The sequence below is a fragment of the Moschus berezovskii genome, chromosome 14, assembly GCF_049115385.1.
Source record: "Moschus berezovskii isolate FMDL1 chromosome 14, NW_MosBer_1.0, whole genome shotgun sequence".
Lineage (NCBI taxonomy): Eukaryota > Metazoa > Chordata > Mammalia > Artiodactyla > Moschidae > Moschus > Moschus berezovskii.
In genome coordinates, this window is record NC_142473.1 from 84575076 (window position 1) to 84590900 (window position 15825).

The following is a 15825-nucleotide window of genomic DNA, read 5'->3' on the forward strand; positions in this document are numbered from 1 at the left end:
ATGCCCCTCACCAATGACACCGTGCTAAGAGAATTCATTCTCCTGGGGCTCACGGATCGCCCAGAGCTCCAGCCTCTCCTCTTTGCACTGTTTCTGGTCATTTACCTTGTCACCCTCCTAGGCAACCTGGGCATGATGGTTTTAATCAGACTGGACTCTCGCCTCCACACACCCATGTACTTCTTCCTGACTCATTTATCCTTTGTAGACTTGTGCTATATCTCTACTGCAGCACCACCGATGCTGACTAACCTATTATCACAGAAGAAGACCATCAGCTTTGCTGGCTGCTTTGTACAATGTTACCTTTTCATAGCACTTCTCCTCACTGAGTTTTACATGCTGGCAGCAATGGCCTATGACCGTTACGTGGCTATATGCAACCCTCTGCACTACAGTGTGAAGATGTCCAGGTGCGTCTGCATAAGCTTGGCCACATTCCCTTATGTCTATGGCTTCTCAGATGGGCTCTTCCAGGCCATCCTGACCTTCCACTTGACCTTCTGTAGATCCAACATCATCAACCATTTCTACTGTGCTGACCCGCCACTCATTAAGCTTTCTTGCTCTGATACTTATGTCAAAGAGCATGCCATGTTGACATCAGCAGGCTTCAACCTCTCCAGCTCCCTCATTATCATCCTGATTTCTTATGCCTTAATTCTCACTGCAATCTTCAGGATCAAGTCAGCAGAAGGAAGGCGCAAGGCATTCTCCACCTGCGGTTCCCACATGATGGCTGTAGCGCTATTTTATGGGACACTCTTCTGCATGTATGTAAGACCACCAACAGACAAGACAGTGGAAGAATCCAAGATAATAGCTGTTTTCTACACCTTTGTAAGTCCAGTACTTAATCCATTGATCTACAGTCTGAGGAACAAAGATGTAAAACAAGCACTGAAGAGAGTCCTCGGAAGAATAGTCACTAAGATGGCCATGCCTCAATTTCCAATAAACTGTAGCTCTTAATCTTTGGCTTAAATGTCTTTACATTTATAAGACCTGTTTTCATATTCTTCGTGTCTGTGTTTCAATTGTTCTTCGGACTGAGAGTAAATAAGCTGTACTTAGTCTAGACTGCCTCTTGATGAAAGTGAAAAAGGAGAGTGTAAAGGTTGGCTTGAAGCTCAACATTCAGAAAACAAAGATCATGGCATCTGGTCCCATCACTTCATGGGAAATAGATGGAAAAACTGTGGAAACAGTGTCAGACTTTATTTTTTTGGGCTCCAAAATCACTGCAGATGCTGATTGCAGCCATGAAATTAAAAGACACTTGCTCCTTGGAAGGAAAGTGATGACCAACCTTGATAATATATTAAAAAGCAGAGACATTACTTTGCCAAGAAAGGTCCGTCTAGTCAAGGCTATGGTTTTTCCCGTGGTCATGTATGGATGTGAGAGTTGGACTGTGAAGAAAGCTGATGGCCGAAGAATTGATGTTTTTGAACTGTGGTGTTGGAGAAGACTCTTGAGAGTCCCTTGTTCTGCAAGGAGATCCAACCAGTCCATTCTAAGGGAGATCGATCCTGGGTGTTCATTGGAAGGACTGATGCTAAAGCTGAAACTGCAATACTTTGGCCACCTCATGCGACGAGTTGACTCACTGGAAAAGACTCTGATGCTGGGAAAGGTTGGGGGCGGGAGGAGAAGGGGACGACCGAGAATGAGATGGCTGGATGGCATCACCAACTCTGTGGACATGAGTTTGAGTGAACTCCGGGAGTTGGTGCTGGACAGGGAGGCCTGGCGTGCTGTGATTCATGGGGTCGCGGAGAGTCGGACACAACTGAGCGACTGAACTGAACTGAACTGAAGTCTAGACTGCTGTCCTTTAATATGTTTACCTGGGTTGGCAGTAGTAACATTTCCTTGGGTATTATTAGAAATGAAGCATAGAATTTTCTGCACCTCAGATCAACTATTTCAAAACTGCTTTTAGAATTAAATTTTAGGTACTTTGAAGTCGTTACATTTTGAGGAACCCCTCTCTGAAAATTCCTGCTAGGTATTCCCTGGAGCACTGGCATGCTCTCACTGCTTATACAGTAAACAGGATACACATGCTCTGAGCTCAGTTCTTTGAATTTATTCTCTTTTTCTCACCGTCTATCTTGAGGGGCTAAGAATCCTTAAGAAGACCAACCTTCTGCACTCTTCCCCGAACTTACTAAGTAACACTGTGAACTCTGGGTCACGATAGTGTTTTTCTGGTTCTTATGAATGCACTTGTTTGATGGTCAGTCTGGAAGGAGAAGAGAGAAGAATATATTCATCATTCTTTTCCCAGACAGCTGTTTGTGGATCTGATTTGAGGTCTCTGATCTGTAGGGACCTACTTTCTCCCTCAGATCTGCAAGTGTGAATACACATACTCAAGTCGAGAGAAAGAAAAAACGCTTTTTGTGTCATTGATCTGAAAAATTTAGATTACTTGGGGCTACCTTTCACTTTCTTTTCTAGATATTATTAACAAAAATTTGAAATATTGATTTGAGTCTTGTTTCTTTTCTTATATAAAAGCTTTATATAATTCACATATGTATTGCTTGAGTTGAAAGTCATTCACTTTGCTATATTTTATCCCTGAGTTTGCAATATATTCTTTTTTTTTTTCTGTGCCTTTGTTAACTTGTGCACTATTTAGATGACAGTGTTTAATCAGCATATATTTGGGATATAAAGATATATTTCTTTATCACGTGTTTTTAATTTATCGCTGTTGTCAGAGATGATATATCTTATGATTTTAACTTTGAAAATGTATCAGGACTATGTTTATCCAGCTTTATTGTATGTATTTGACATTAAATATTGTATAAGCTTATGATGTGATATTGTAAATATTTTGATATATTGTATTACAATCATCATAATAATATTAGCTGTCACATCTATCACCTCACAAAAGTACAATTTTTTGTTGTTATTGTTTGGTGGTGAAAACCTTTAACATCTACTCTCCTAGCACTTTCATAGATACATCATGTAGTTAAGTGTTGTCATTATACTGTATATTAGATTCCCAGAAATTGTCTTACAGCTGGAAGCTTGTTCCTTTGGCCAACTTCTTCCCATTTCCCTAACCTCCAGGTCCTGATAATCATAGTTCCATTCTATACTTCTGTGAGTCCAATGTTGCAGACTCCACAAAGAGATCAGAGTATTTAATTATTTTTGTTCTGTTTGTTTGACTTGTTACCCTTAATGTAATATCCTCAAGGATCATTCATGTTGTAGCAAATGGCAGTCACCCTCTTTTATTTCGACTAAATAATACTCCATTGTATATGTCTTCATATATATATATATATTTATATGATATAAACCATAGTAAGAGCTTTGATTTCAATATATCCTTCGGATGATATGTTCTACTGAAAGATTCACCTGTCTCCAGATTTTCCAGTTAGACTAAGAACTACTTAAGCACATGGTTTATACCGTTTTTATCTTTGTATGTCTTGAATAAGATAATAATTGAATACTTGGTAAATTGGAAGAAAATGCAGTCATGCTATCTTCACCTTTATCCTGTATATTTTCTTTTGTGGTCAAATAAATAACATTGCTAAATTACATGCTCACCAGGTTTCCATAAAATATTACTTTCCAACATTGGATCTCACACTTTGCACTGACTTTATTACAACTCATTATGATATCTTGTCTGAGTGATTTTCCTCCCTGTGTCTTATAATTTAATCACTTTATTCTGGATATGAAAGTCTTTTTAACAAGCATTCACTCAATAGTAATTTAGGGAAAGCACTTACAAAAACACCATTCAGATTGAAATGATAACACAGAAACATCATAGTGTATGCATTACGTAACCATTTTATATCTTTATTAATTGTTTTATTGACCCAATTGAAAAAAAGTGGTGATCCATAATGCAAAAATCTCTTGATAATCCAAAGCCATCAGTTCAAAAATTACTACAAAATGATGCAATTTCATGGTGAAAATGTCAAGACTCTAATGAGTATAAATCCATATAAATTAATATTTCTCAGGAGATTTCTCTTGCAATAACATTGCAATTATTTCTTCAGAGTGTGCTGAAAAATGCTTTAGGGATAAAAGCTGCAGATTATAAGGTGGGTATAAATCAGTCTCAGCAGACTCATCGCTTGGGCTGCTAGTATCTCTGAGAGAGCCTCCCCTTGGGTCAGGTAGGAATGAAAATTCTGACCTCTGTACCCGCACTATCTCTGTTTCAGTTTTGGATCTTCAGTAGGAGTCAGATGACAACAAGAGCAGTTTTGAGTCACTGTGTACATATTCCTTATTTAGATTGGTCTGTGTTTACACTCATCATTACACAAATACCATTAGTTTCATTCATTCAGTAATTTAACAGACACTGAGTAACCATATTACAGTGAGGACTTGACAATCATATAAACCTCTTTAGAATAACATCTGTTGAAAGAATATCCCACCCCGCCCCCCAAAAAAACACTGTATGAAGTTATTTAAAAGAGAGACAGATTCAACAGGAATTATACTCATTCTAGCAAAAAATAAAACTCATTTAAAATTATTTAGACACAGTCTGATATTGAATAGATGAGGTCTCTGAAGTCCATGAGAGAAAGTCATCAATGGCAAGATAACAAAATTATTTTCTAAATGAAGACTCAAGAGAGATTTACTGATATAGCATTGGGTAGTAGGAAACCACTGTGTGTACTCTAATCAGATAATGCACCTTGTCCTTACATTTGTGAGGTATTGGACTGGAAAGACAAAGGAGGGAGAAGCGCTGGAGTTTATTATGGCCCAGCAGACAAGGGCGGCTCTCCTTGGGAAATTTGTACTCATTTGAGATGCGTGAGTCCATCAACTACATGACTTATCTGTCTTCTTCATTTACTATCTTAAAATATCATCACTTGCCAATCTATTCTTAGAGACTTATCTATGTCTTTACGACCAGTTGAGATACTTTCTAGACTGAAGCTGAATTTCAGCAACTCTTACTTCCATTTTCTGCTGTCCTTTTCTTGGCTTCAGTATACCCTATTCTCCTACTCATTTCATCTTAAAGGACCACAAAATTGTAGCCTTGGGCACTTAAAATTTTTAGCAAAAGTTGACAACCGTTCAAAATTATTTTAAATGGACCCGGAAGGGGGCAAATTTTACTCCTATAAACATTTCAGTGAGTAGTATTCCAGGTAACAGTGTCACGTGAAGAGGTGACCTTTGTACTTTCACTGATTGATATTTTTGTTGTGGTGGTTTGCTTTTCTTGGTGAGGGAGAAGAGGAAATTCTTGGAATTCCAAGATACTACCAAATATTTACTATGTTTATCAATTTACCATAAATGGCACTTGTGGTTTTTGGATCAATAATTCCTACTAAATTGTAAGTAAAGCTTTTTTTCTTACATCTGTACATAGCAAAGTATAAATATATATGGATATCAATATCCTTGTGAATCAAATTCATTAGGACAAACAAATCTATATTTTCTCTGTTACTTAGCTTATTCTGGTTTGTTCCAATCCAGAGGAAAGCAGTTTCACATTGTTGAGCCAGTGAAACCTAATGTGTAGTTTTATTTCTGTAATAAAAGTAACCTAGACTTTCAAAATATGGTTACTGCCTACCTTGACCACTAATGACCCAGAATTTCAAACTGGGCATTAAAAGAAAAAAAAAAGGATATAAATGTCCCATGAGAAAACCATTTTTAGAAGGATGTCTAGTTCCTTGACTTACTGAAGTTTACTTAATGTTTGTGTGTGATATTTCTCCAACAGAGAGCAAAATATTCATGGTTATTTTAAAACTAGTTCAGCAATGTCTCCAATAATTTTTCTCCAAACTTTAAACTTTTTATTTCGTATTGAGGTATAGCTGATACAATAATTTAATGCAAATTACTTAGTATTCCATATCAGAAAAGGAGTTAAAAATGAAAGAGTTGTGGAGGGTAAATTTAGTTACCCCTGTGATAAGTATCAAATAAACAGTGTTTCTAACCAGAGGAAATACTGGGTACAGTAAAAATTAAATGGAAAGCTATCAAAGGTCATTTTCATAGCCATTGGACATGAGTCTTTGACATATCTCAAGCTCTATAAGCATTTGCTTATGGAAACAGAACTAATCTTGAATTGAATTTCTATTAAAAGTTCAGATATTTTCAGTGGAAAAAAAAGGCTTTAGCTCTAAAGCAACAACTGAATTTATCAAAAATCTTTAATGTTATTTTTATTTGTAAGATGCACGTTTAAGTTTTCAAAGAATTTTTAACTGAGAATTATGTTTTCCAGTTACTATAGGCCGTTAAAGTGTGAGTGAAACAAAAAATGTAATTAGGGCACTCTTGATAATAGCGTGTGTCATGGGTGGCAAAATAGAGGTGAAAAAGAGAGAGGAGGAGAAACTCAGGCGGACATGGTTTTAAAAAGATCTTAATATTACTAATTCCAACACAGACAATTTAAAATGTGTGAAAATTATAAATACTTGAAAGCACTTAAAATATTTGCTTTCATGGTAGCCGTACTGCACAGGCTTAGCTGCCCCGCAGCGCGTGGGAGCGTCCTGCCAGGGATCAAACCCATCTCCGCTGTGTTGCCAGGCAGGTTCTTTACCACTGAGCCACAGGGAAGCCCTGCTGCGTAGTTTTGAAAATAGTAATATAAAAATCTCAGGTTATAGCAAACAATGTTTATCTCTGTCCCATTCAGTTCAGTTCAGTCGCTCAGTCGTGTCCGACTCTTTGCCCTGCCCCATTATCCTCGTTATTAATACATCTTCTTTGTATCAGTGGCAGGATTTTTCTAAAGGTAAAATAAAATAGAAAAGCATAATTGCTTCGTAAAATTGAAGCAACCATGTGCATGGGAGGAAGTACTCCTATCAAAATATAGTCTTTTTTTTCCCCCGAATTGTGCTCATTGAACCCATTTAAAGGAAAGAGTAGGAAGTAGTCAGATTAAATTCTCTCTTTATTTATATATATATATATTACATTTGTTTATTTTAATTGGAGGCTAATTACTTTACATTATTTTTAATTATATCTGTCTTTGTCTTTCGTTGCTCAGTTGCTAAGTCGTGTACGACTCTTTACAATCCCACGAAGTGTAGCATGCCAGTCTTCTCTGTCCATCCCTAGCTCCGAGTTTGCTCAAACTCATGTCCATTGAGTCGGTGATGCCATTCAGCCATCTCATCCTCTGTTGCCCCTTCTCCTCTTGCCTTCAATTTTTCCCAGTATATGGATCTTTTCCATTGAGTCAGCTCTTTGCATCAGGTGGCAAAAGTGTTGGAGCTTCAGCTTCAGCATCAGTCCTTCCAATGAACACCCAGGACTGATTCCTTTTAGGATGGACTGATTTGATCTCCTTGCTGCCCAAAGGACTCTCAAGAGTTTCCAGCACAGTGGTTCAAAAGTGTCAGTTCTTCAGAGCTCAGCCTTCTTTATGGTCCAACTCTCACATCCATGCATGATTACTGTAAAACCATAGCTTTGTCTATAGGAACCTTTGTTGAATTTTTGTCTTTATTAGTTGTTAATGTAATACAGTGACCAAACAGGTGCTAGTATTTAGGGCATAAGTGTAGAGATTTAAAGATTAGATAAGTATCTTTATATCATTGAAATGGAAGCTTTCTATATTCTAAATGAATATTTTCCAAATGGACTTGTCATTCTGGTGAGTGAAAGAATTAGTCGCTCAGATGTGCCTGACTCTTTGTACTCCATTGATTGTGTCGTCCATGGGATTTCCAGGCAAGAATACTGGAGTGGGTTGCCATTTCATACTCCAGGAGATCTTCCCCACCCAGGGACTGAACCCAGGTCTACCTATAATGCAAGAGGATTCTGTACCAGTAAGCCAGAGAAGCCCAAGTGCTTTGGAAAGAGTACTCCTGTTATTTACATAAATTCTGGTTCTCTAATTATTGTATTTTCCTCCCAAAGATCGATAGATTTAAGCCCTGCAAGTTATTTGTTTGACAAATTAACAGAAAATGTTGGATCTAATCCATCTCCATAATTTGGGTAGAACACATACACTCTGGAAAAATTCAAAGATTTGTTACCTTGTAGCTTTCAAGGGTATTCACCCTTCTTTGCCTGTGATGGGGACTTTCAGTTTATTTGACCATTTGCCAATAGAATAAAAACATTTTATTTAAAATGTTTTCTTTTGTAATGTAAAAAATCCATCCTTGTAGAAAATTCATCCTTGGAAATATACCTGTGGGTCTATTTGATTTCTCTTGAAAGCCTTTTGTCTCTGCATGTTCATTCTATCTGAAAGTACTCTTTACTCTTGTGCTTGTAGAAAATACTTAGCTTTCCTTCAAGCTCTTGTTAAATGTTATTATTCTTTGATCCATATGCTGATTCGAGAACACAATGAACTACTCCATTCAAATCTTTATTATTGAACTAATCACTTCTAATGCTATTTTTCTCTTCTTTTATCTCCTTTACCATGAAGACACCAAACAGATCTTTTGAGGCAAGCACTGTTACCATTTACCTTTATTTCCCTGGCAAAGTGGCTCACATACATGTAGGACTGACTGCTGTTTGTGCACAAAAATTACCTTATTATAGTGACTAACTCATATGCCGTCTTGGAAGTATAAAAAATTAAAGTAGATAACTTCTGAGGATACTTCAGTCAACCTCTAGGAACAACTTAGATACTGTAAACATAGTCAATATATTGTTATCTGCATTTCAATAGATCAAGCACACATATTTCTTTTGTTATGCTCTGGTTAAGAACAGGTTTAAAATTCAGATTATTTGCCAATACTGTATTTTGCAAGTTTTACATAAAAAACAATAAATTCTAGTATCTCTTTAAATTTGGAAGTTCTTAAGATCTTAGCTCTTAAGACTTCTCTGGTGGCTCAGATAGTAAAGTGTCTACCTGCAATGCGGGAGACCTGGGTTCATTCCCTGGGTCGGGAAGATCCTCTGGAGAAGGAAATGGCAACCCACTCCAGTACTCTTGCTTGGAAAATCCCATGGATGAAGGAGCATGGTAGGCTACAGTCCATGGGGTCACAAAGAGTCAGACACGATTGAGCGACTTCACTTCACTTAAGATCTTAGAGGGTTCAGTTAATAAATAATCTGTCTGCAATGTTGGAGACTCAGGGTCAATCTCTGTGTCAGAAATACCCCCTGGAGAAGGGAATGGCAACCCCCTCCAGTATTCTTGCCCGGAGAATTCCATGGCAGAGGAGGATGGTGGGCTACAGTCCTTGGGGTTGCAAAGAGTGACACAACTGAGAGATTAACACACACACACACACACACACACACACACACACAAGATCTTAGAACACACAACTTGGAATGACCAGTTAACATTAGACCATCCTGAGTGGCTGCTGACCATTTACCTTGGGAACCACCTCCTCGTTCACTTAAGTTCATTCTTATAATCACTCTGACGGGCTTCCCAGGTGGCACAAGTGGTAAAGAACCCACCTGCCAATGCAGGAGATGTAACAGACAGAGGTTCCGTCCTTGGGTCAGGAAGATCCCCTGGAGGAGGGCATGGCAGCACACTCCAGTATTCTGGACTGGAATATTCCATGGCCGAGGAGCCTGCTGGGCTGTAATCCGTGGGGTCTGACTCACAAAGAGCCGGCTATGACTAAAGCAGCTGGGCACACAGGCACACACTCACCCTTCTGATCGAAATGGCTATATGTAAGCATATAGCTTACAAAAAACACACGACAACATTGAGAATCCACAATGAAAATATACTGACTCTGTAATGAGAAGTCTGGAACAAGAATTCCTCATTTCATTCTTTCATTACCATTTATATTGTCTGAACTGATAATCTTTTCCTGAAAGCACAATCCTTTCATTATAATTGTATCATGTAAACTCTGCATTCAGAATGATTCTATCTCTGTTAATTAGTATTGCTTTTTGTTTTATAACTTCTGGACATTGTAAGTCTGTAAAGAAGATAATTGAACTATTTATTATATAAATTGACCTATATTGAATTGATTGAACTATATGCTGCTAGGAAGGTTAGAGTCAAATTTCTGTTCCACTAGCAGCACACAGTTACCAAATTTTGTTACATGCTATAAACTCCTTAAGTGCTACCTTAGATAAATGAAAAATGAATAAATAAATGGGTAAGCAAACAAAACTAGGATCTAAGTTTTTGCTACTTCTCTTTTCCCCTATCCAAGTCTCTCTTGTTTTATTCACATAAACTCTTCTGAATGAAAAACTCTTCCTCTAATTCATACGGGACTTTGTTATTTCCAAATCTGGAGCCTTTGCCTTTGGTCTGTTCACATAGGAATGCTACATCCTCCTGTACTGAAGGGAGATAGTAGCAAAATGGGAAGTCCCTGGTGGCTGAGACTGTAAAGACTCTGGCTGCAATGTGGAAGACTCAGGTTTGATTCCTGGGTTTGGAAGATTCTCTGGAGAGGAGAATGACTACTCAGACTAGTATGCTTGCCTGGAGAATTCCATGAACAGAGGAGGCTGGCAGACTGTAGTTCATGGGTTAGCAGAGAGTTAGAGATGAGTGATCAGTAAAATAGGCCTCAGTAATTTTTCTTCAAATTCCTATAATGCGGGACTCTCTAATACTCAGTGGTAAAGAATCCACCTGCCAATGCGTCCCTGGGACAGAAAGATCCTCTTAAGAAGGAAATGGCAACCCACTCCAGTATTCTTGCCTGGGAAATCCTATGGACAGATAAGCCTGGTAGGCTATAGCCCATGGGGTCTCAAAAGAGTAGAGCATGACTTAGCAACTAAACGACAACAACAATACAGTAAGTAGGAAATACAACTCTCAAAGTTTTAATTTCTAAGTATGCACCTACTGGGAAGCTTCCATGGTGGTCCAGTAGTTAAGACTCTGCTTCCACTGCAGGGGGCACAGGCCAGGTCCCTGATCCCTGGTCAGCTAACTAAGATCCTGCATGTGGCATGACTAATAAACAAATAAATATGCACATACTGTTAAAGACTGCAAAAGTATTTCCAAACATTTTCACCATTTTGTCCAGTAACATCCCTGGGACCAATGATGAATCCACAATTTTATAGTAATCTGTAAGTAACAGTTGGTGGTTGAAGCCATTTTCAGATAAACTTTGGGTCGTACTTCCCTCACTCCAAAATAAGGTGGAGACACAGGAGCCATTCTGTTTGGAATCCTCTGCACATATTATACACGGCTATTAGGGGTTATGGCCTTATTCAAAGTCTTCCCTCCTTCAGTCTTAGACCATGTCTGAAAATAGGTGTGTGCGAGGGTAACTGGGGGTAGAGGAAAAAGAAAGAAAGGGAATACAAGCGAGAGAGAAGAAACGCGTGATGGACTTCTCATTCACTTCTTATTTTAATCCATCTAGTGAACAATGCTGGCACCTAAGAAAATGGGCAGAGGAAATTCCAGCTTGGTGACTGAATTTGTCCTCTTGGGATTAACAGATCGTCCAGATCTTCAGCTCATCCTCTTTGTGCTGTTCCTGGGGATCTATCTGATCACTATGGGAGGGAACCTTGGGATGTTGCTATTGATCAGGATAGATTCGCGCCTCCACACCCCTATGTACTTCTTTCTTGCCAGTTTGTCCTGCTTGGATTTGTGCTATTCCACTAACGTGACTCCCAAGATGTTGGCGAACTTCTTATCAGAGAAAAAAACCATTTCCTACACTGCTTGTTTAATCCAGTGTTATTTTTTCATTGCCATGGTGATTACTGAATATTACATGCTAGCTGTGATGGCTTATGATAGGTACATGGCCACCTGTAATCCTTTGATTTATAGCAGCAAGATGTCCAAAGGGGTCTGCATTCGCCTGATTGCTGGTCCATATACCTACGGGATCCTTTGTGGCCTGATGGAAACCATGTGGACATATCGCTTGACCTTCTGTGGCTCCAATGTCATTAATCACTTCTATTGCGCTGACCCACCCCTCATTCGACTCTCCTGCTCTGACACTTACATTAAGGAGACATCCATGTTTGTGGTGGCCGGATTTAACCTCTCCACCTCTCTTCTCATAATCCTTACCTCCTACATCTTCATTCTCACTGCCATCCTGAGGATGCATTCTGCTGAAGGCAGGCGCAAAGCTTTTTCCACCTGTGGGTCCCATCTGGCAGCAGTGACTGTGTTTTATGGGACCCTGTTCTGTATGTACGTTAGACCTCCCACAGACCGGTCAGTGGGGCAGTCCAAAATCATTGCTGTTTTCTACACTTTTGTAAGCCCTATGTTGAATCCCATCATTTATAGTTTGAGGAACAAGGATGTGAAGCAAGCCTTTCAGAAACTGATCAGGAGAAATGTACTTCTGAACTAAATTGCAGTGTCTTTTCTTTACATATTAAATAAAAGTTATACTTATGGGAACTGGATCCAAGTTTTACTGCATTCTTGAAATGTCAATTTTAAATCCATGATTAAAAACTATAAGCTATGACAGAATAGTTAAAGACTCTGTTTATAATTTCACATGCGATACATGAGTGTATTGTGTGTAAAGTGTGTGAAGTTGCTCATTCATGTCAAACTGTTTGTGACCCTGTGGACTGTAGCCCACCAGGTTTCACCATCCGTGAGATTTTTCAGGCAAGAATACTGGAGTGGGTTGCCATTTCCTTCTCCAGGGGATCTTCCTGACTCAGAGGTTGAACCTGGGTCTCCCACATTGCAGGCAGACTCTTTACAGTCTGAGCCACCAGAGAATCGTGTCAAAGGTTGGGCATTATATTTGTAGGTATTTCACTTTTACATTTTATATGTGTATATATACATTAGTTTTATATTAAAAAGTTATACATTCTCAGTAAAATGTTTAATATCTAAAAGAATATAAAGTAAAATATTTCCTTCTCTTTGCCCCATCTGATCTTCCATTCTTACTTCTAAAATTGACCATTATTAACAGTTCTTTATTGTCTATATCCACAAATCAATGTATGGCATGGCTATATATATATATATATGTGCAAAACTGTTACTAACACATGTTGACTATGGTGAGCTAAGTTTAGTAGTTTATAATTTTGTGGTACTTACCATGCAGGTGCTTTGAACACATGGTTTATAGAATGTGATCACAACTGCTGATAAGACTTGCTGTCCCCTTGGGGAGAAAATGTATGATGCCACCCTCATGTCCATGACTGACATCCATTTATTTTTACACCTGTGACAGTCATTTTCAAAAGGACATTTTCCTCCTTAGGCCATAATGGGAAGTAAAAATTTCCCAACAATTAATTTTTATATATTAACTCCAGAAACAAAGAATGGCTCATACAAAGATTTAGGGTTTGCTTCTGGAGGAACTGCATCATCTCTAGAGTCTATCAACGCCATTCCAGCCTTCTGGGGTTTTCACGCTTCCTCTCCTCTCTAGTCTATTTTGTCTCCTCTCTATTTTTTCGGGATGTGGCAGATGTTTTCTGTCCATACCACAGTTCAAGTTTTACCCACAATTGTCCTTTGTCACAATCAATTCTTCTATATCCAATTTGGTAATTAATTATGGTGACTCACCTGTAAGCATTTTAATGTTAAAAGTGCAAATATTAATACTAGTTGATTTGAAGTTCCATAGCCCAGGCAAAGTTGATGAATGCTTAGTGGGTATCTACAATGAGCCAGGAATGGCTTCATGCACCAGTGAAACTGCAAGGAACACTAGTGTTGCACAGTTTTACAAAACTGTGAAGATACAAGTCAGAAAATTTTCGTTAAGTGCTATAATAAAGAAAATGAAAGGGCTGATGCTATAGAGGAAATAATCCATTTATTCTGAGTAAATTGCAGTGAGTCTTATAATTGCACAAAACAAGAACTTGTTCATCTTTTGTGCACCTGTCAAAATATACCCATAAGTCCCAGTTCAATATTATGTCAGACCAGGCAGGGTCTGAACAAAATCAGTGTTGAATGTTACTTTCAAAGGAAAAGGATGACACAAATTTTATTACCCCTCAACTGACGTATTTTTTTCTCATTTGTATTTCAAAGCATCCTTTTCACCTTAGACCTTATTTTTGCTCAATATTTCTTGCAGAGTAATGTTTTATAGTTATTAATGCTATGCTATCCTGTACAATTATTTCAATCTTTTCATTACTAGATATTGTTTTGAAATAACTTTAATTTGAAAGTTAGATTGCCTATAAATTCTGTTAAAACATGCATACAAATAACTAATCTTTTAACTTTTAACATTCAGTTTTAAATTTTACTTAAATATCTAGGTATCTATTATTTTTAAGCATACAAACATATTCAGTTGGGTAAAACTAGCCCTTTTATTATTTCAAATGTTGTGATTGAAGGGTCCATGTCTCTATCTTTACAATCTAGCCAGGCTTGACGCTAAATAAAGATTCAGTAATGATTTGCCAACAAAGGTCCGTCTAGTCAAGGCTATGGTTTTTCCCGTGGTCATGTATGGATGTGAGAGTTGGACTGTGAAGAAAGCTGATCGCCGAAGAATGGATGCTTTTGAACTGTGGTGTTGGAGAAGACTCTTGAGAGTCCCTTGTACCACAAGGAGATCCAACCAGTCCATTCTAAGGGAGATCGATCCTGGGTGTTCATTGGAAGGACTGATGCTAAAGCTGAAACTGCAATACTTTGGCCACCTCATGCGACGAGTTGACTCACTGGAAAAGACTCTGCTGCTGGGAAGGGTTGGGGGCAGGAGGAGAAGGGGATGACCGAGAATGAGATGGCTGGATGGCATCACCGACTCTGTGGACATGAGTTTGAGTGAACTCCGGGAGTTGGTGATGGACAGGGAGGCCTGGCGTGCTGTGATTCATGGGGTTGCGGAGAACTGGACACGACTGAGCGACTGAACTGAACTGAACTGAATGATTGCAGCATTAAAAAAATGCCCATTTTGAACTTGAACAAAGTACGTGTCTCCATTTTTACATATATAAGAAAGTTTTTGAAAGGACTGAGTGACTCTGAGGAAACATTATTTTTAAGCCAACGGTTCAGTTCAGTTCAGTTCAGTCGCTCAGTTGTGTCTGACTCTCCGCGACCCCATGAATCACAGCATGCCAGGCCTCCCTGTCCAGCACCAACTCCCGGAGTTCACATAAACTCATGTCCACAGAGTCGGTGATGCCATCCAGCCATCTCATTCTCCGTCGTCCCCTTCTCCTCCCGCCCCCAACCTTTCCCAGCATCAGCCTCTTTTCCAGTGAGTCAACTCGTTGCATGAGGTGGCCAAAGTATTGCAGTTTCAGCTTTAGCATCAGTCCTTCCAATGAACACCCAGGATTGATCTCTTTTAGAATGGACTGGTTGGATCTCCTTGCGGTACAAGGGACTCTCAAGAGTCTTCTCCAGCACACAGTTCAAAAGCATCCATTCTTCAGCGATCAGCTTTCTTCACAGTCCAACTCTCACATCCATACATGACCACGGGAAAAACCATAGCTTTGACTAGATGGACCTTTGTTGGCAAAGTAATGTCTCTGCTTTGTACTGTTCAGAAATTCAGCTGATCCCGTTGTCACTGATGTTTGTAACTGACACTAGCTATAGAGTGCTCCTGGTTATGCGCTCACGCACACATGTTTAAGGCATAAGAGGATTTCACCCACTACTTTCATGAGCTGTTGTTGCGCTATCTAATCATCTCACCCTCTGCCACCCTCTTCTCCTCCTGCTACCCCATGGACTGCAGCAGCCAGGCTTCCCTGTCCTTCACCATCTCCCAGAGCTTGCTCTAACTCATGCCATCCAACCATCTCATCCTCTGTCGGCCCCTTCTCCTGCTG

At 39.0% G+C, this 15825-nt stretch overlaps 2 protein-coding genes across 2 annotated transcripts; both read left to right on the forward strand.

Moving 5' to 3' along the window:
- On the forward strand, window positions 1–972 carry LOC148775740 (olfactory receptor 5M11-like). The gene has a single exon (XM_088843424.1). It carries the CDS (start codon window positions 1–3, stop codon window positions 970–972), a length of 972 nt encoding a protein of 323 aa, XP_088699550.1.
- A 10439-nt stretch (window positions 973–11411) lies between these two features.
- LOC148775741 (olfactory receptor 5M5-like) lies at window positions 11412–12368 on the forward strand. The gene has a single exon (XM_088843426.1). It carries the CDS (start codon window positions 11412–11414, stop codon window positions 12366–12368), a length of 957 nt encoding a protein of 318 aa, XP_088699552.1.
- Window positions 12369–15825: the final 3457 nt, after the last annotated feature.